Here is a 22,078-nt window from a genome sequence, read left to right on the forward strand (position 1 = left end):
CATTCAACAAACAAGTGTTCATGAATCAAGGGTTGGCATTGTTCAACCAATCCGATTTTTATTTTTATTTTTGAAAAAGAACTTCACGGCAGTGGTTCCCACAGTTTAATTGGTTTTAAATGAGTTAATATGAACGTGTGGCCCATGTATCAAACATCCTACAGTGCCAGAGTATAAAATAATTCCGGCCTTTGAGAAAGCAGGGATGGGTTGGCCATTATGATAAAAATGGGACTGTCAGGTCTGAGACTAGGCAAATACAGGAATTATCAGGTCTGACCTCAACATATGCTCAGGATCTTATGCATGTGTGTCCACGGGTGGGTCATCCATACTGTTCATCTCCTGGTGGGAACATTTGTAGTTTGTTAACCAGTGGCCACCTGATAGACCGTTAAGAACAATACAACAGCAATCCACACATCTGGTGAAAAGAATGCGCACGAAGGGGGGTCAGACCAAGTTTCAGCCGAATCCAAAACTCAAGTGGGCCCTAATCAAGTGCTTTTAAAGTTTTTAGGCATGATTTCACACATTTTCAGATGGTGTGGTCCACTTTGAGTTCTGCATACAGCTGATTTTTCGCATATCCCATAACCGAGGGGGGACCCACCATATGGGGTATCGATGTCCAATACACATCACGATGGGGGCCCACACAGCTCAAACTCATGGGAAGCTCCCATGACATCCAAAATGGTGTGAAATCATGCCTAAAATCATTAAAAGCACTTGTTGGGGCTCACTTGAGTTTTGGATACAGCTAGAACAAGGCACTCTAATTTAGACAGACCAAATTTTAATTAAGTATACACGACATACGATTCATTAGTCCCCATCCACTTGAGTTTTGTTCTTCTGCTTTCAAAAGCAATCTGCCTGGGCAGGGCATGGCGTGGCATCTCATGAAACGTAAATCGCATTCAAGTGTCATTCCATTCACAGCCAAAATCATGAATGCCCGACATAAGAATCCCGAATCCCACTTCTGAAACGGAAGAAGAAAGAGGAGCGAAGAGGCTTGCTGGCGGCATTGTTAACCACCATTTGGGGATGAAAGGGAGAGAATAATAGTAGTGAAACCAGACACACCCTCCCCCCCACCCCCCCCCCCCCCCCCCAATACCATTCGCAGCATAGAGTAGCAGCTCTACAATCAATGTCTGCACTACAAATTTAAAAATCACAGCCCCACATTGTTGGGCTGTGCACCCTACCGACATGCTATCAAAATGGCACCTGTGCACACATTTTGTACTGCTACAACGGAAAAGAGAATTAAATATTAAAAAAAAGAAAAGAAAAGAAAAGAAAATGTCCGCCTTTGATGCCAAGTGCCCATCTTGTTTCAGTTCTCTATAGAAGAATAGAGTAAAAACAAAGCAAAAACAGAAAATTCCTCTTTGAATTGCATGAGAAGATGCCGGTTACTATATCTGAAGTGTAGCAGCAATGGAGCCGGCAAGGCTGAGGATTTCGAATGGCCGTCTGTTCTTCACCTCCTTCACTGTCAGCGGGCACGAGTCTGTGATCCAGAAGTAGGTTAGCCCTTTGTCTGGGGTCCCTGAAGAATGAAAAGCCATATGGGAAAAAATTAAATCAGAACAAGATTTGGATATTTCCACCCACATGTTATGATCCAGATCTCATTGAAACAATTCACAGGCTAACTCAGGAATGGATCCCATTTCATGAATGTAAGGTGTGCATGACTCAAAGGGAAACAAAATGGGGTTGCATGTAACATTCCAAGACTTACTGACTCCCATGATTGATATACACTGTCCGTATGTTATAGTAGGTTACAAAGAGACGTCACAAAATGTAAGAAGTTTGAGAAAATTTTGTTGTAGGATGTCAGAAACATGGTTAGAAGAACTCCATTTGAAGAGAGTCAAGCTCAGTATATTTCGAAGAAGTGGCAAAAAATGTCACCATCTTTTTTTGCTGAAATTAAACTCGTTTTTAAAAATTGAGAATAAAAAATAAAACCAACGAATAGTTGCATTTGTTTGGGGGAAATGTAAGGGTCAGGTTGGTTTGTCACCATCCCATTGAGAAGGGGTTGCAGTTAAGAGGAAAATGGGGCGACATAGCAAAGACTGCATTGATATTGGAAGGTGAAACCATTACATTGGCTTCAAAAGTGTATGAAATCCCTCATTCCATGGAAAGCTTCCACCCTCAAACCCCAATATATTAAGAGTGTATAAGTAACCATTTGGTACACCACCAAGGGCACCAGCAGCTTATCTTTCAAAATAGAAGCTATTCTACTTTAGAATGCCTTATATTTTGAAGGACAAGCTAAGAGAAGTTGCTTCTGATGAAGTTACCAAACGCAGTCTTATAGGAGAGTAGAAAAAGGGCTTATGAGATATCATAGGGGAAGCACCAACCCCAGTAACAGGACCCACTGTGATCCCTACAACTCCCCAATTACAGGAAAGTCCCGCCCAGGCACAGATTAACTAAGCAGCAGTTCCATAATACCTACCTTTCGAGATATTATTGTAAGGAACGCACGGATCATCTATGCAGAAGAGATGCCACAACACATATTCACATCTGATTATTTTAAGGGTGTGTTTGGATGATAAGTTACTTTTGGTATAATTAACTTATCTTGGTTTCTACTTAATCAGCAGATATGCATGTTTGACAAGTATGTTCTGTAAAACACCTCATCCAAAAAGCACATTGGGTTATTGAAACGCCCAATCCAGCAATGCTGTGACAGTGGGGCCCACCATAGTGTATGTGTTATATATCTACTCCGTCCATCCATTTTGCGAGCTCATTTTAAGGTATTGACCCAAAAATGGGCTAGATCCAAATCTCGGGCGAACCACACCATAGGAAACAATGGTCATTGAACTTATTTGGTATCCAAACAAGCCCTTAAAGAAAAGAATCAAGATGGCCTAGAGGTCATCCTACTTAGTATTGATGAGGACATTCGAGCTCCTTTTAAAGTTTATCAGAGACCAAGGAGAGCTACGCCAGTTTCATTATGGCTAGATAATCATTACATGGGACCCAATGGACTCAATTTAAGTTTTTAGGCCCATTGAAGACTCCACATGCATGAACATGCATCTTTGAAGACCCTAAACTAGGAAGATACATGTGGATTTCTTAGTTGGGAGTGTTGGACCATTGGCTTTCGCACGCTAACTGTTGGATCATGATCGCGGACCATCTTGATCATGGGATCATCTTGATCGTGGACCCATTGGGATGGTTTAGTTTAGTTATTTTGTTTATTTTGTTTATTTATTTTAGGTATTTTGATTTATTTTATAACTAGAAATAAGGGTGTTTTAGAATTTTTATAGGTATTTTTGTAAAAACACTCCAAAAAGACTATTAGAGGGTTGAGTGTGTGAAGCCCTAGGGGGAGATTGCAAATAAAATTTTCTTCTTTGTTACTTTGAGCAAAGAAAAAAGCCTCATGTGATTGGAGTTTGGTGTAAAGCCATGGAATGATTCCAACTATCTTCTCGTTTTTTTCCTTCTCTTCAAGGCATTCTTTTCACTTGTCTTTTCTTCCCTGTTCCATTTCTTTCTTTTTCTCTTGCTTCCTCCCAAATCTCATTCCCACCATCCCCAAAACCCTCTAGACCCAAACCCTATCCAACCGTACAGACCACCCCTCATATCCATATGATCGTACGGACGCAACCGTACAACCATCCGTACAGATAGCTTCATCCCCCATTCTTTTCCTCTTTTTGGTCTTTATTCCTTCCCCTTAAAAAAACTCTAACCCTAGAACCTAGAATTCCAAACCCTAATCTCCCAAAAATTCCATAAACATTGAGTCTCTAAACCCTGATTCTTTCAAACCCTAACAAACCGCAAGTGAATCCTCAAATTTAGATTAAATCCTATGCAAGATGAAAGTTCTACCTTCCATTGGGCCGTTTATGATTGATAATCTTAAGATTCATCTGCGGGATTGTGATGTGACCTTAAATTTAAGCATAGTTGATCACTTGATTTCTTTAGATTTGTAATAGATTGGCAATATTTTATATTTTGATTTACTCTAATTATTCATTTATTAATTTATTCACATCATTATAGTTTAGGCTATCCGTCATGTATCAAGTACTTTCTGGATAAATCCAGTCATGAACCACAAACCAAGGAAATTTAGAACTAGGCACAGTCAAAAACCCCAAATATTATTGAAATGACCAAAAAACAGTCGGATACTCTTATCTAGTCCACAGACGGAGATTCCTATTACAAATCCGAGTGCGATGAAATAGGAGAACATGGCATGCAATAAAGAAGGATTGTTCGACTGGAACTATAGGGTCCTCATTAGAAAAAAAGAAAAGAAAAGGAAAAAAAAAAGGGAGTTTTCTGACATGCAGGTTACTGTACATGTGCAGCCCATGTTTCTGTGACCACATCATTCATCGTATTAGCATCAATACTTCAATCCTAACCCTTACCATCTGTTCTTGTTTCTGTTGAATGAGGCTGTTGCTGTATTTCTTTTTCTCTTAACCGTCTATCTGTACACAGCCATACAGATGGGTTGGAATCTTTTTATCAGGAGGATTTCTGGGCCATCCCTCATCCATGGAGGGCGATCAATGGCCTGGATCATCAGACAATGGGCCTCAAATGTACTAAGTTATTGTTGCTCCAGCAAACTACATATTTGCTGATGAGAATCCTATTACCTTTCATATATGTATGAATGTGTGTGTCACACACACACACACACACACACACACACACACACACAAAAAATCATCTCAAGTCTACAATTCACCATGTGTCATCTCAAGTGTTCCCTACAGTGTGGCTCACTCGTGTCATGCATTGGCATGATTTTTGGGCCCATGGCCAAGCATGGGAGGGCATGCACATTAGAGTGGATGTCATGAAAACATCATGGTGGGGCCACAGAGGCCATTTGCACCAAAATTGTTATGTAAACACTTGCACTCGATCATTTTCCATTTTCGTATTTCATGCATATGCTACTTCATAGATCATATTCCGAGATAGAAGGTGTCAATTTTAAAAATTTTGATAGTTCAAAAGCAGACAATAAAGAGCACAAATTCTTATTATAAAGGTCATATTTAGAATTAAGCTTACCGCCATTGTCATGTTGAAACCGTTCCCATGATCTATTAGGGAAGATTCCATGCGTCACATAGGCACTGATTTTTGCCGCTCCATTATCAGCCAACACTTTCTACACATATCAAATTAAAAGGCACAGTAAGAATGGCATATTATGCTGGCAAATTGTTTGCAGTAATCCGCAACAACGCAATTAATGAGATAAACCCCTGTAAGGTTCTAGCAATCAAATTCTAACATGTATTTGCATCACTAAGACATTATCATAATCATTAGCAGCAGCTAAGCCTTATACCACCTAATTGGGGTCGTCTAAATGAATCCTTTTCTGCCATTCCACTCCATCAAGAGCCATAACTTCAGTTAGACCATACATCATTAATTCTTCTCTTACTACCTCCACCCATGTCATCAAGTCTTAATGACCATAGACATGCATTACTTAATGTAGGAGGAACAGCTGAAGTTGCAAGTGAGGTGGCGTGTGCCATCATGGAAAATGGAGCCATTTATATCCAAGAATATTCTTACCTGGCATTCAACCAGCGTACCACCTGATTGTACTAAATCATCAACGATAACAACGTGACGGCCTTTGGGATCACCTTCCTTGAGGCGTACTATCCGTTGGTCACCTTCCCGAACTTTGTTGCAAATAATCTGAAGTTAGTTGTAAATTAGGTAATTGGTAGTAGCAAACAGGGTGTGTTTGGGTGCATTATCTGATTGAATTGTGATGACAAAGTCCAATAAATTTGAGACAACAAAATCATGATTTTGTTCCTTGGAATTTATATTGAGGGTTTGGGCTCCAAATTGCAATTCTATTACTTTCAAATCAGACTGCAATTTTAGGACTGCTTCCTCGTTACAAATACTAGGAGACGTATCAACCTTTTGTCATGCCCCTTGATTAAGATGTGTTTTCACAATTCATTTCACTGGTGCATGCAAACACAGGCATAATGAATGTAGTGCCTAATATCAGAATGTTCATTGATGAGGAACATTACCATAGGGAAATGCTGGAGCTGCTTATTGAAACGCTTCCATGCACCATCATCAGGAAAAGCAATGGATATCTAAAACAGCAAACCAGCATAGCTGATCACAAATTTGAAATCCCAAGAAACCATTTACCATTGTTGTCTGCATCCTACTGTAAAGTTCAGTGTAAGCCAATCATTTAAAAATACAGGTGGCTTGATAAAAATTCAAATAACAACATCCTATAGCCCTCCTGGCTACTTAGTGGGCAGTTTGGGAAGAAAGGAATTGTAGAACTTTCAGGAATGAGTCCAACTCGACGGACTCCTTAGTTCGCAGAGCTAAAAAAACGATCATTGAATGGGCCACTAATGCTGATTCTCTTAAGGGTTGTAATCTTCTTTTCTTAGGTGCTTAGGCAGCCCGCTTCCTCAGCGGCCCCTTTCCCTCTGTTTTTCTTTTCTTTTCTTTTTTTCAATAAAATTCTCGTGATCCTTTTAAAAAAAAAAAAAAAAAACAATCCTAAATCAACAGAATTACAATGGCAAAAAAATAGCTTCCAGGAACAACAGCCTGGTTCCATTTCTCAAGAACATAGGAAAATAACTAGTATGAAGTAATTCTGGTTCCGGTTTCCATACCACAGTCCCATTTGACTTTGAGACCATACCCTTGAGAAATTCATTTGGCAGGCTGGCACAAAAAATCCAGCCTGGCATCCGCCGTACATAAACAAAGTCAAGAGCTTGAAGTGCAATAAAATCGAATGGCACCATGAAACAGATAATTTTCATTTCATATGAAGCTTACGATTTAGCAGAATAACAGTTCATTACTGATATGAAATGAGTTCCGATGTTTTCCATCTTACATTATCAGAATCAGGGAGCTCCTGAAGCCTATTCTTAAGCATAGGCACCCCACTCTCAAAGCACGGTAAAACCTTGTCACCGAAGTAGAATCTCTCCTGAAAGACATCAAAGCATGAAAAGAAAGAAGAAAGGAAGAAAGAAATAAAAAAGTAGGTATATTACCAGTTTGGGGAAGGACCTTTTTTTAAGGGTATTTAGGGCGGACCGAGATTTAATAATAGACTACATTAGGGTGCGTACGGTTACACCAGATATTATGAACTTTCACGATTAATCAGTCTAATTTGGTGCAAACTTTTATGATATTCCATGAAATTTGGTGCAACCAAACACACTCTTAGAGATGGAAAGTGATTGTAATATATACAATGAATGTGCTATTGCTATTTGAAAACTTCTCAGTACTGACCTGCAAGGCATGGATATCAAAGATCACTAAACTAGTAGGCCCACCCCTTGAAATAGGAATATTCGACAAGATTCTAGCAAGAGTGAATGCTGTTGCAACATCTCCTTCTTCTTCTATTCGCTCAGATGATCCCGTAGGGAAAAAAGGAAGGACCAGTGTAAACGATGAGATAAACATCCTTGGTAAAGCATATATAACGGAGAGCTGCTCGAAAATTACTCCAGGGGAGCTAAATGAGGCCAAAAAAGCTACATGCTGGCCACGAATGCCATGAGCATTAGAAATGAATAAGTTCGGGAACCCATCTTCAAATGTTCTGAAGCATGAAAATGAAAGAAGTTTCATCAGAAGATGACAAAGATATGTATAAAATTCAAAACTTGGACATCCATAAAACACTATGGAACTGGAGGAACTTATGTTTTGTTATGGTAAAACGTGAATTGCCCACGAGATGCATGTTAGAAACTTTAAGTTAAAGTAACACCAAATTCTATCTTCGAAGATCGCAAGCATATTATTTAATATTTTTATTTTTATTTTTTTCTATCAAGAAGTAAAAATAATGATTCACTGACATTATGACTCGAACAAGGAAAAATTTCAAGAAAAGCTCAAGCCAACCTACTGTAGTCAAATGAAGGGTCCCAAAACCACTACTAGAAGCCTGTATTTGACCTCTGCAAATAACAATGAAAATAAAAACTGAATGATAATGCATTCCTATAAATAGAAGAACTGGCCCTGCATATGAACAGTCGAGAGTTGAGACTGTCCTTGAATTAATAGGGGCATTAGTTTTCTTTTGTTTCCTATGACGGAACTGAATTTTCTATGACTGTGACACCTATAGAGCCTTGGTGGCGTGATGCCCTAAGAGTTTTAAACAGCAACTCTACACACACACACACACAATCAGCAATTCCACATCTTTAGAGATCAATTGCAGCTTTTCTTCTCCATTGCTGATTTATGGTGCACTAGAGATCAAACTGTGGCACATTGGGAATAAATTTCAGCTTTTCTTGGAAAATATTTATCATTTTATACCAAAGTTCACATTCGTTTCAATTTTTGCAGCATCCATCTGTCAACTGATCAGATGATCACTGTCAGAACAACCTCCCCGACCAGAAATCGCCCTGAACTCTGAAGATGCTGCCCATCCTTGGACTTCACATCCAGCCTAGCTTTTGGATACGTCTTTGCAGCTTCTGCTACACAAAACCAAATAAGATTCTTCTGTCTTTTCCTCTAGAATTTAAAACATTAGGTTAAAGATGACCCCCCCCCCCCCAAAAAAAAAAAAAAAAAATCTATGAGGACATTTATTTTATAATCAAGTGGATAGTGAATACAATCGAATGTCAACAATTCTGCTTTCGATTCATAAGAGGGTTGACTTGGTAAATTCCTAGAGTTCACAGAACACATGAACATATCATATCCGAGGACGCTGCCGAGCTAACTGGGGCTTGTCAGTAAGGAATGGCACGAGATGGAAGGTTGAGTTTGCAAGTGTCACTACTCACTAGGCCTGTTCCCATGCCAAAGACATCATGTAATGAGTGCAACTGTGAAAATCCATGACACTGACTTGCAAGCCATTGAGACAATGATGAAGGTGAATGGAAGAAGTTGCAAACTGAGAAAGGCAACAACAACATAGAGACAAAAGTTACATACATAAAAGATTGTCAGGAGTTTAATAGTATGAAAAAAAAAAAACTCTAACACTTTGTAAGTCCTTAATAATTTTATGTTGTTAAAAAGAATGATATGATGGCATAGATGTGATTGGTGCGTTTCAGCATGCATGGTCGTAGCTAGAATCATTCAACTGTGTGTTGAACCCTGGAGAAGCAAACTTGATGTAGGCCCACAGCCCACCTAAGGGTCCAACATGTGCTTATTTTGAGCTGTTTATTGCGAGATTTGGGACCTAAACATCAGATATTACAGTAAACATTTGTGGACGATAGGAGAGCTGATATGGAAGGTATGATTGAAGATTTTTGGAGTATTTAGTACATCTGTTTTGCTATTTTAGGCAAAATCTTTCTTGGTGTTCTGTAACAAGTCCAATAAATAGAGTTATTTCTCCCTCTCTACTAAAATATTTCTTTGCCATTTGGGTATCAAGATCCCATTGACTCGATAGCCAGGTTGCCCCAAAACTCCACATTTTCTACACCCTTAACATGTTTACATCATAACAAAGAGAATTATAGGTTACTAATGCATAAGGATGTGAAAAGTGCCATGATGCACCAATCTGTACAATTGGAGTCCATGGCTTGGCAATCCTAACCATTGGTTTGATCAGGCCAACAGTGAAATTAGGGACTCCAAGACAACCAATTAGATTAGAGGTTCCTAGCCCTTCTATCAGTGGAATCCAACTACATGATTAAGAGAAAAATACAGCAGTCATCCAGAAAAGGGCTAGGAATATTCTAGGTCATCCTCAACCAAGATGGTCCCCATCAGATCATTGGTATGGAACAACAAGCAATGGGCCCCGCATCTGATGCATATGGTTCAATTCACAATCTGATGTAAGAGGACTCTTTAATTCCTCAGTGGAGAATGACAACCATGAGACAAAAATCGTTGAGAGAGAGAGAGAGAGAGAGAGAGAGAGAGAGAGAGAGAGAGATCATTGGCAATTGGTGCATTTTAGTGGGCTGGCTTGTAATTGAGAAGAGAATACAAAGTGAACTCACCTTGGTGCATTTTAAGTGCCTTCACTTAGCATGCCTCAGTTGGAGCTGTTCATCCTTTGGCCCCACATTTGATAAAGCAAACTGTTTTCCAGGTCACAGACTCTTTTTTTTTTTTTTAATGTGGACTTTGAGACTAATATCGTTTAAAAAAGTGATTCCTGATTGCAGCATTCAGTGGCTGGAAAAATTTGGACTGGTTCACCAATTAGGCTGCACTGGGTAAAGCCTGCAAAGGAAAACGCTTGCATAGGGTACCTACAAGGGCCCACTTTCTCAGACATGGGAGAAACAATTTAACATCCATGAAATCCACCCATCCATCAGGTACACCCATAGTTGGCTAAAAGGTTTATGGCAAAAAAAAAAAAGAAAAGAGGGTATGGGAGTGTCTATGCTTATTTCAGTCTCAATCATTAAAAATGCAGTAAAAAAATTCAGACAAATATATTGAGATGCCAAATATTCAAGAATGAAAAGTCCATGTATGATACGGTATGGACTAAGAAAATGGAATGAAAAAATGGCTACATATGTTAGTGCATAAGTGTGCATATGTACATGTATATTATCTATAAATAAGGATACTGTAGAAAACCTTAATTAACCTAATTAGGATTTCTATGTGTATGAGGAATAATGTATGTAGGTAGCTGAATGGTACTCTTTGCCTCTCTCAAATCCTTCCTTTTCAGGTATAAAGCAATCCTTCTCTACTAAATTTTTTTAAACTTCTCAATTTTATTAACGGGTGGTGATCACCAATCTCTAATTTTCTTTTAAATTGCCCGCAAGTGTTTTTTTTTGTTTTTTTTTATCTTAGTTGAAAAAAATGTGTTTAATTCAGTGAGCTTTTTCTTTTTTCCTTGCGTATCTTCGGAAATATACGAATTTTAAACATTTAATATATTATATGATTTTCTTTTTCCAAAAATTCAGAGTTCTGCTAACTTTGGGTACACCACCCCTTGTTTGGCCTTGATCCCAGAAATCAGGCTGACTCAACATTCAGGTGGGCCACCCCACAGTGAACAACATAAAATTATGCCAAAAACCCGTAGAGTAAATTCATGTGGTATGGGCCACTTGAGTTTTGGAATAGTGTGATTTTGGCCAATCCTTTCATCCTGATGAGGTAGATAACAGGAATGGATTGGGTGGCATATAAACACCATGGTAGGCCTTACACAAAATTAATGGTGGGTTTGCTCATCCCAACTGTTTCCTACTGTTGCCTGCTTGAGTTTTGGATAATCATGATTTATGGTTCTAGGGTGACCATGAGGCCACTTTTACCTGATGGACAGGTTGGATGTCATGAAAGTTCCACACATGTGGCTCTAGGTTACACTAGTGTGGTCAAACTCCATATTTTATCATGCTACACGACTACTCTCGTAAAACAAGACTGTTATATATACAAGTTGGGCTCATTAAAAACAAGAATTGTGATGATGAAGCTTCAAAATGTCTTTTTCCTTTTCTTTTCTTTTGAGAGAGAACTGCTTCTAACTATCACAATGAATTGTATCTGGGCAATGTGATAAAATAAAATAAAATGCTGCGAGATGGCAGCGTATTGGAAAGTATCATTTGCATTGGTTTGTATCATCAATACTGTTAAATACAAACACAAGGTATCAGAATGAATTGTCCATGCATTCCTCCTCAAATGGTTTTAATGAAATTCAATATTATTCCAAGATCAATAATAGCAGAATGTATCCTACCATAACGGTAACATATTAAGATTGCCGTTCAAACAAATAATAATAATAATAACAAGGAAAAAAGAAAATTAAGAGTGGGAATATATCAGGATAAATTCATATGATGACTATGATGACATGACACATTCAGATGTTATTTCAAACTCTGATGACAATTGTGAATGTTAGCAGGCCGATTCTAATTGTTAATCAGGACTTTCATTTGCCAGGCACCACTTCGATTTAGCCACAACCCAGACACCAAGCCCCTCCGACAATCATAATCCTGCAAGCAAATAACTAAAGGAAATTTCGCAACGGGTAACACTAAGCAAGCAAAATCCCTCCGATCGGGTAATATTCAAGCACTGCCTAATGCACAGTTGGGCCCACAGGACGAACGACCCACATTACAAGCCAGTCCCCTCACAAGCACTGGTCACAACTAGTCTCATAGATCATTATTTCCCACTTTCCTACATCAGGACACAAAACCCTAACCCTAATTCCTCAGAAACCACCCTAATTCAAACAGAAACGCAATAGAAAATGCAAAATAACGAATTTCATCCGTCCATTAATCGAATCAAGAGCACTCACCTCCATCTGATGCTCCTCAGCTCGATCCCATCATACTCCGCAGCGACCCGCTCAGCAAGCGCCTTCGTCTCCGCGCAGTAGAAGAGGCAGATCTTCTTCGAACGCTTCGAAGAGGAATGATCAAGGGCTGCCGCTACCGCCATTGGATTTGCAGAAGTTCCATGGATGAGATGGATCCGATCGTTCTCGAGATTCCATGGATGAGAGTTTTCGAAGCTCTTGAGCTCGGATCGGATGATTTTCTGCTTCTTCTGCTTTGAGAGGAAGACACTGAGATCTGGTTTGGAGAGATGAAGAGATGGCGGGGTTTTTATAAGGGTCGGGAATTCACGTGAGAGAGCGGGAGTGGCACGTGACGGGGTTGCCGCCATTTCTGCTTTTCTTTCCGCCTCCGACGCGGGAGAGTAGAGAATCTAGAGAGTGTCGATGCTCCGCAACAAGAAGAGCTGAGGCCTGAGAGTCTTGAAAAGGGACGCGGATTGCCAACTGCCGGTAGCGACTGGCTACTGGACGGTGCCATGTGGGCCCCACCATGTTGTTTGTGTTTTATCCACGCCGTCCATTCATTTTCCATATCATTTTAGTGCAAGAGACAATAAAGGGAAATTTACGACTGTGGACCCCACCTTTTATCCAGTGGATATTCTTGAAGCAATACAAACTTAACATACGCACTTAGACCTCGTACGGACGACAAATTCCAGGACGAAAATACCCCTCCTTTGCACGGAAACGGATTGGCTACTCCCCCTGCCACCCGCCAATGGCGGATCGTCGGTGGTCTGTGGAGATACTTTTCATCCATGCCGTCCATATATTCTTCCATATCATTTTATGACATGAGACCAAAAATGAGGTATATCCAAATCTCAAGTGTACCACATTATAGGAAACAGTGTTGAATGAGAGTCAACTAGAAACTCAGGTGGGGCCCACTGTGATGTTTGTGAGAAATCCTCTCCATCTAATTTCATTTATACAGTCACAAAGACCTGGATGAAGAGGAAAAACATATTTCATAATGATCCGTAACTTCTGTAACCCCTAAAAGGGTTTCAATGGTAGACGTTCAATTCTCCACTGCATTTTACTATGTGGTCCACTTGATAGTTAGATCTGTCTTATTTTTCATCTCAAGCCTTAATATGAGCTCGCAAAATAGATGGACAATTTGGATATAACACAGACCTCATGATGGGACCCACAAAAGCAACACAGTAAAAGAAAATAAATTTACCGACTGTCTCCGGTTCGGCAGCAGTGCTGCGGCAGTCCGGCAGATTTTTTATTTTTTTATTAATACAAGGAGAACTTTTTCTCCCTTACATTTTTCTCTAACTCATAATTATGTAAATATGTATATATGAGTATATAAAAATATTGTTCTATCTTTTAATTCATTTCTTTGTCTATTTATTTAATCAGCATATCTCCTAAACTAGAATGATTTACTTAACGTACCACATGATTTTGGGGTAGGAGAAGCTAATTTAGCCAACCAACCTAGCTATTTTTCAAGATTCCATCGGGTTGATGGTCGAAAATCCATTTCATTCAGTTCGTGGTCAATTTCAATCACTTCGCGGTTAAATTGGAAATTCAATCGGGCAAACATGAAATTGAGCGAGGCAAACATGAAATTAAGCGGGGAAAACTAGAAATTCAGCGGAGAAAACATGAAATTGAGCAGGGCAAACATGAAATTAGGGCTAAAAGTCGGGCGGGACCCAACCCAACCTAACCCAACCCAATCTTGGGTTGGGAATTCTCAACCCAAGCCCAACCCAAGAGGGCTCGATGGGTTGATTGGGTTGGTTGGGTGTGTACGTGCTAATATTTTCGTTATTATATCAGTTTATTATATTTTAATATATGACTTATTTTTTGTATCTATAAATTTATTAATTATTTACGTGATTATTCATCATAAAGAACTTCATTTTTTTCTTTAAAAAACCGAACTAAAATATAGGACTACTCCTTTAAAAAGTCATGTAGCATAAAACGCAATCTATTTGGGAGAGAGAAATCCGGCATATCTTGTTAGCTTGAGTCCTTGAAAATGACGTAGACAAATGAGACCCGACATCACTAGTGTACCTTCTACACAAACAATCCACACTTAATTATAATTTATAAGTAACTAATATATTGATCAGGTTCGGGTTGGGTCAGGCAACTTGAGACCTCAACCCAAGCCTAACCTAAGTTTTATCGGGTTGGTGTTTGTATAGCCCAAGCTTGAGATCGGACCCGATATATCCTACCTGAGCCCAACCCAATGTCGGGTCGGTCGAGTTGAACTCGCCCAACTTTCAGCTGTACATGAAATTGAGCGGGGCAAACTAGAAAATCAGCGGGGCAAATATGAAATTGAGAGGGGGAAACTAAAAAATCAGCAGGGCAAACTAGGAAATCAGCGGGGCAAACTAGAAAATCAGTGGAGCAAACTAGGAAATCAGTGGAGGAAACATGAAAATCAGCGGGGCAAACATGAAATTGAGCGGGGGAAACTAGAAAATCAGCGCAGCGGGGTAAACTATAAAATCAGCGGGGCAAACATGAAATTGAGCAGGGCAAGCATGAAATTTAGCGGGGCAAACTAGACAATCAGCAAGGCAAACTTAACAGATAATTTCATGGCTTGAACCGATAAATCTAAACGTATCCAATGTTCAAATGGACCACACCAAATGAAATTTTGAATTGAACTTTTATTGTTGATCATTTCTTAGGTGCTACAGAAGTTTTGGATCAAACTTATAATTATTTTTTCTATTAATCCATGTATGAATGATCTTATGAATATGTTTGATAACAAACAAACATCACTATTGGGCCCACTATGGTTTCAACGATGGAAATCATTATACCCACTGTTTCCTGTGATATGATCCACTTGATCTTTTGATATGCTTTAATTTGGAGCTAAACCGCTAAAATTAGATGAAAAAATGGATGGACAGCGTGGATATACTACATACATTCAATGGGGGCCCAACTGAGTTTACTTAGTACAATGGGAGCGTACTGACTAACTCAGTACGCAATCTGACTACGCTTGTTACGCTCCACAATGATGTTTTATTTGTAATACATCATGTTCAATACCCCTCTGTTTTCATCGAAATATGTATACACCAAAACCCCATATGTGGGAGGGAACCTAGACATTGAAGGAGGGAACCTAGGCATTGAGGGGGACAAAGATAAAATTGAACGTGCCAAACATGAAATTCAGCGGGGGAAACATTAAATTCAGTGGGGAAAACATGAAATTCAGTGGGGAAAACAAGAAATTGATTGGGGCAAACTTGATTTTCAGTGGGGAAAACATGAAATGTGGAGCCCTGCTCAGTTTATCCCGCTGAACTTCATGTTTGCCCCGCTGATTTCCTAGTTTGCCCCGCTGATTTCCTAATTCGCCCCACTGATTTTCTAGTTTGCCTCACTGATTTCCTAGTTTGCCCCGCTGATTTTCTAGTTTGCCCCGCTGATTTTCCTAGTTTGCCCTGCTCTTTTTCATGCTTGCCCCACTCTTTTCCATGCTTGCTCCGCTGAATTTCATGCTTGCCCCGCTCATTTTCTAGTTTGCCCCACTCAATTTCTAGATTGCCCAGCTCAATTTCTTGTTTACCCCGTTGAAACAAATTTTCGACCATCGACCCAATGAAATTTTGAAAAATAACTAAGTTGGTTGGCTAAATTAGCTTCTCCTACCCCAAAATCATATGTGGTATGTTAAGTAAATCATTCTAGTTTGGATCCTAACTCTTGCTCGGGTAGTAGACTCTTAGGAGTTTCAACACCCAGTCAAGAGTTCGAGTATCCATAGGTGGTGAAATTCCACTAGTGTGAGTGTGTGCGTGTGTAAAAAAAAATAAAATAATAATAATAATAATAAAATCATTCTAATTTAGGAGATATGCTTGTTAAATACATAGACAAAGAAATGAATTACAAGATAGAAAAATATTTTTATATACTTATATATACATATTTACATAATTATGTATTAGAGAAAAATGTAAGAGAGAAAAAGTTCTCCTTAAAAAAAAAAAAAAAAAAAAAACAACAGTCCGTGTGTTTTTTTTTTTCTGTGTTGCTTTTATGGGTCCCATCATGTGGTCTATGTTATATCCAAACCGTCCATCTATTTGGCGAGCTCATATTAAGGCTTGAGACGAAAAATAAGATAGATCTAACTATCAAGTGGACCACACTGTAAAAGGCAATGTGGAATTGAATGTCTACCATTGAAACCCTTTTAGGGGTTACAGAAGTTTTAGATCATTATGAAATTTGTTTTTCCTCTTCATCCTGTGACCCTATGAATGAACTTAGACGGGGAGGATTTCTCACAAACATCATAGTGGGCTCCACCTGAGTTTCTAATGGTTGACACTCATTCAACACTGCTTCTTGTAATGTGGTACACTTGAGATTTGGATATACGTCATTTTTGATCTCATACCATAAAATGATCTAGAAAAATATATAGATGGCATGGATGAAAAGAATACATCATGGTGGGGCCCACAGACCACCAATGATCCGCCATTGGCGGGTGGCAGGAGTATCCAATCCATTTCCTTGAAAAGGAGGGGTATTTTCGTCCTGGAATTTGTCGTCTGTGTGAGGAGGTCTAAGTGCTTATGTTAAGTTTGTATTGCTAAGTTTGTATTGCTTCAGGAATATCAAATGGATAAAAGGTGGGGTCCACAGTCGTAAATTTCTCGACAATAAATAAGGCAGATGAAAATCTCATGTGGACCACACCACTGGAAATAGTGGTGATCGAACGCCCACCATTAAAAACTTTTTGTGGTCCACATAAGTTTGGATAAGGCTGATATGTGTTTTTCCTTAATCCAGGTCTTTGTGACCTAATCAAGAGGTTGGATGGAAAATAAACATTACAATAGGCCCTAGGAAGTTTTTAATGGTAGGCGTTGAATAAACACTATTTTCCTTTGGTGTGGTCCACCTTAGATTTAGATCTACCTTATGTTTGTTTCATTCATTAAAATAATGTTCCAAAATGAATGAAGCGGAGTGGATGGAACACACGCATCATTTTGCGGCCCACAGAGCACCGTAAAGTAGCGACATGGCTACTCGCGATGTCAGGACTCTTTACGCAATGAGAAATTTACGACTGTGGGCCCCACCTTTTATCCAGCAGTTTTTTGGAAGCAATAAAAACTTAGAATACGCACTTGGACCTCCTCGTACGGAGTCAAAATTTCAGGACGAAAATACCCCCACCTCCCTTTCGAAGACGAGCGCTGACACTCCTCCAACCGAGAGTTGTACGAACGACTCAAAAGAGATCAAAGTTACATGGCCCCATAGCTATGTATTTATTATATCCACAACGTTCATCCATATTTCGAGATCATTTCGGAGCATTATCCCAAAAAAAAAAAATCATATCCAAAGATCAACTGGACCACACCACAAAGAGCAGCGGGAAAATTAATTTTCACCGTTAAAAATTTTGTAGGGCCCACCATGACATTTATTTTCCATCCAATCTGTTCATAAGGTCACAAAGGTCTTTATGAAGAGGAAAAACAAATTTCATAATGATCCAAAATTCTGTAACCCCTAAAAAGGTTTTAATGGTAGACGTTCAATTCCTCACTGCCTTTTACAGTGTGGTCCACTTGATAATTAGATCTATCTTATTTTTCGTCTCAAGCTTTAATATGAGCTCACCAAATAGATGGACAGTTTGGATAACATAGACCTCATGGTGGGACCTACAAAAGTAACATTGCAAATATATATATATATATATATATATATATATATATATATATATATATATATATATATATATATGGGAAAAGGTTCTATACGCTCGACCTTACCACAGCACTCCGTAAGGTCGAGCGCTGTCAGCTTGCTGGCCGTCGGATGGAGGCGATTGCATCTAATGGCTAATGTTTTAACGTGGGAAACCGGTGATATCGGTTTCATTGTGGCCGAGCGTGTACACGGCCGTTTAAAAGGGTGTTTTTCCTTGGCTGTCCAGCCCTCTTTCTCTCCCTAAACTTCTACGAGCAGCCGTCTCCCTCAATCCCTGCCACCAGACGCCCTGTGCAGCCTCTCTCTCTCTCAATGCAACCCCGGCCGTGCAGCGCTCTTTCTCCCTTCTTCAATTCCTCGTTTAACGAAGCAACCATAGCATGGGTCCAGATCTGGATCTGGATTCAACGGTTCTAGCTCGGGATTAGGACATAGTTCCGGTTCAGGAAGCGGTTATAGGTCAGGCTATGGTAAGGGTTCAGGATCTGGCTCAGGGTACAGATATGGGTCTGGGTCTGGATCTGGATGCGGATCTGGGTCAGGTTTTTTTTTATTTTTTTATTTATTTTTAATTTAATGATTTTCAGTGTTGGATTGGTAACATTGTGCAAGTAGCATTTGAGCAACGCAATCATATTTTTTTGGGTTGGTTTTTATGTTTTTTTTTTCTTTTTTTGAAATAGATATTTATATTCTCAAATAGTTGAATTGTGTTTAGTGTCTTAATGGCCAGATTGGAAATTTTGATGGAATCTAGAGTTTCAACAACATCTTAGTAATTCCTGTTGGTATGGTGTTAAGTTCTGTTACTATTGTTGTTATTTTTTTGTTTTTAATTGAAGCAGAATAGTTATTGCTAAAAATGGATTATTATTATAATTATTTTTCTTTGTGTTTTTCTTTATGCTTCAAATAATTAACTGGTACCTTGATTTTGTGGCAGTCATATCTTTCCATATCAGGTTACAAAAGGTGATGGAATCTAGCTTCTGTATTAATTGTACTATTCAATCCTAAGCTCATATTAATTGTGCTTCTGTATTAATTGTGCTGCAGTGGGGTAGGTCCCATCCATGATAGGGTGGGACACTCAATTCTTCCGTCCTCATGCTGTTCTCCTTGTGTCATTTTTCTCCAAAATCCTAGGCTTGTATCCTTCCTATAATAAAAACCCCTAGGGGAATTGTTCTTAGTCTGTGATCTGTGCTAATTGTGCTACTCAATCCGATCAGACTCTAATCAAGCAGCAATTCTGTATTAATTGAGCTATTCAATACAAACAGACTAATCTGGCACGGTAGATCGGAAATAGACAACAAGGGGCTGTTTGGATTGCAAGTTAATTTACATAAGCTACTTATGCCTCAAGTAGCTTATTTTGGTTACTACAGATTGAAGCATATATGTGGGCTGCCATACATATGATACTATGGATGATGTGAATATTTTGAATATTGATTGGGTTTAGCCTAGGAGAGTGATTCTAGTATCTACTGGTGCGATTTATATCATATTAACATCAACATTATAAGGAAAGTCTATCATTAGAATTTGGAGTATTAGTTGGGTTTTCAAGACTATCCAAAATGCAATATCCAAATCTTAGTTGTGATCCTTCCAACAAGGTTCCATTCTTGCTTCGAATCATGCTTTGAAATTGTGCTACTGCTCTAGCTTCGAATAATGCTTTGAATCATGCTTTCGATCATTTGCTCCAGCTTCAAATCAGCTTCGAATCATGCTTTGAATCATGCTTTGGATCACTTGCTTCGAATCATGCTTTGGATTGGGAAATCCTAGCCACCAAGATGATGGATCATTTGCACTATTGTAGACCAAGCTGATCCAGCAGTTCACCCTACAAGCACATCAAGAAGGATTACTAAAATCATGAAAATACCATAAGGCTTTATCTGGGCTCTGAACTATTTTATCTGCCAGTGATTCAGGTAATCAGTTCAGTTCCAATTAAGTAGTAGGCCTGGACTAGCCCAAGTATGAAAGCTTTTAACCTGATTCCTGGACCAAGCTCATGCCCACTTCCGATTATGACTATTAGTGGCATGAGTCAGGTTAGATCAGCGCCAGCATGACCCGCTCTTAAGCATGGTAGCGCAAGCACATGCATGCAAGTGTAACCATGGAAACCCATGCTATCTATCCAAACCAATTACACAACATCTGTAAATAACCTTTGCATTTCCAGGCAACTCTGTCTAGAATTCAAGCCTGTGGCCCGATTCACTAAAACAAGAAAAGGCAAAAGCCTCATAGGACTTGAACTTAAATTGACCTCATTTCATACTATTAACACTATTTAAGATTCGAAAAAAAGTATGAATATTGAGTTTTTTTTTTTTTCCAGGCCTATTTGGATTGGTACCTTGGTTTTCCATTCTAATTTCTAACTTCGTGAATCTGGTCTTCTGCTGCAGGTTTCAAGTAAGAAACCATAGCACCTGGTTAATTAGCTTTGAGTTTTCATTATCTTTTATGTAGTTGAACTGACATGTTTGTTATGTAGTATCATCATTGTCTTTAGCCATTCAAGCCCGAGGACACTGACTATATCACCATCATTTGACTTGTAGAATACAAATGACCATATCGCTTGGGACTGGGAGTGATGAGGTGCAAGTGTGCTTGATTGATAAACAACCCAATGGCAGTAGTGGAGGTGATTCGTGTGGGAGCCACAGTCTTGAAACACAACTCAAGCTTTATGGTACAGAGGCCAAAGAACTCAAGTGGGTTTTTCTTTTCTTCTTTTTTTTTTCATTTTTTACCTTTCTTTCTGGAAGACTCTAAAATGGCATTTGGTTGTTTTATTTCTTTGAATTTGGCTCTCCAATGCTAGAAAACGCTGACTTTCATTTTGTGTTTTTAAATTCCTAAGGCCTCAACTGCAGAAATTCATTTATGCTATTTTAGATTTTACTTCTTGGATCTAGAGTTTTGTCAGTATGACTTCAGATCTTTCCAAAAAAAAAAGTTTTGTCAGTATGAACTTGGTGATGGTCCTGTGGAATGTGATGTTCAACTGAGGCTCTCTGTTCTGTTTTCAGGTTTTTACATATCCAGTTTATCCAGTTCGAACTCATTTTCTGGAAGTTACTAGTTATAGGTTGACTATATACAATCATATTGATGATTATGGGAAAGAAGAGAAGTGGAGAATGCAGAAACAGGTCTTTGCTTTCATTGATGTTGAGAAACTTGGATCCATCACATTTAGACAGGTAATCTACTTGATTTTGTGCCATTTGATAAATGTCATTTCTTGTAGAGGTTCCTCAAATGAGTTCTACAAAATCCACTTTTTGGTCTTTTTTATTTTTTGAAACTTTTTAGAATTTGAAAAAAAAAAAAATGCTTCACACAAATCACTACATCCATTTGTAAAATTTTCAAAGAAGCTTAACATGAACTGCAGGCAAGAATCTTTTATTGTGAAAACAATATCAAATCATTTGTGATCAACATTACTTGTGTGCTTTCATCAGCTGTTCCTGTGACAATAGGCGTATCACATGGAGAGGAAACCTTAACGAAATTGCCTACATGATGAGCTGCACTTCTATTGGACATGGCAAAACACTCAATCATTCAGCCATTTTGTTGGATGGATATCTTTGATAGATCACTTTCCGCAAATTGCATGGATTGGGAGATCCTGGCCACCAAGATGATGGATCATTTGCACTATTGTAGACCATTTTGCCAACATTCCTCAAAAACCAACCATTACACTGATTGGATGCATCAGCAGGAATTCCCAACTGGGACCCCACCAAATGATCTCTCCAGGTCACTGTGCTGATGTCCAATTTGAGTGCCGTTCACATTCAAGGA

The 22,078-nt window shown here is 39.0% G+C and overlaps 1 protein-coding gene across 2 annotated transcripts; it reads right to left on the reverse strand.

Moving 5' to 3' along the window:
- Positions 1-1,149: 1,149 nt before the first annotated feature.
- Positions 1,150-12,950, reverse strand: LOC131237897 (ribose-phosphate pyrophosphokinase 3, mitochondrial-like). 2 transcript variants are annotated; one of them, XM_058235947.1, is made up of 7 exons: positions 12,413-12,950; positions 7,381-7,696; positions 6,971-7,066; positions 6,126-6,194; positions 5,644-5,772; positions 5,125-5,224; positions 1,150-1,564 (listed from the first exon to the last, which is right to left on the reverse strand). In XM_058235947.1, exons 1-7 carry the CDS (start codon positions 12,781-12,783, stop codon positions 1,431-1,433), a joined length of 1,215 nt encoding a protein of 404 aa, XP_058091930.1. In that variant the 5' UTR covers positions 12,784-12,950; the 3' UTR covers positions 1,150-1,430. The 2 variants fall into 2 exon arrangements, with proteins under 2 accessions (XP_058091930.1, XP_058091931.1); XM_058235948.1 differs by lacking the exon at positions 6,971-7,066.
- Positions 12,951-22,078: the final 9,128 nt, after the last annotated feature.

The sequence above is a fragment of the Magnolia sinica genome, chromosome 2 (genome assembly GCF_029962835.1).
Source record: "Magnolia sinica isolate HGM2019 chromosome 2, MsV1, whole genome shotgun sequence".
Lineage (NCBI taxonomy): Eukaryota > Viridiplantae > Streptophyta > Magnoliopsida > Magnoliales > Magnoliaceae > Magnolia > Magnolia sinica.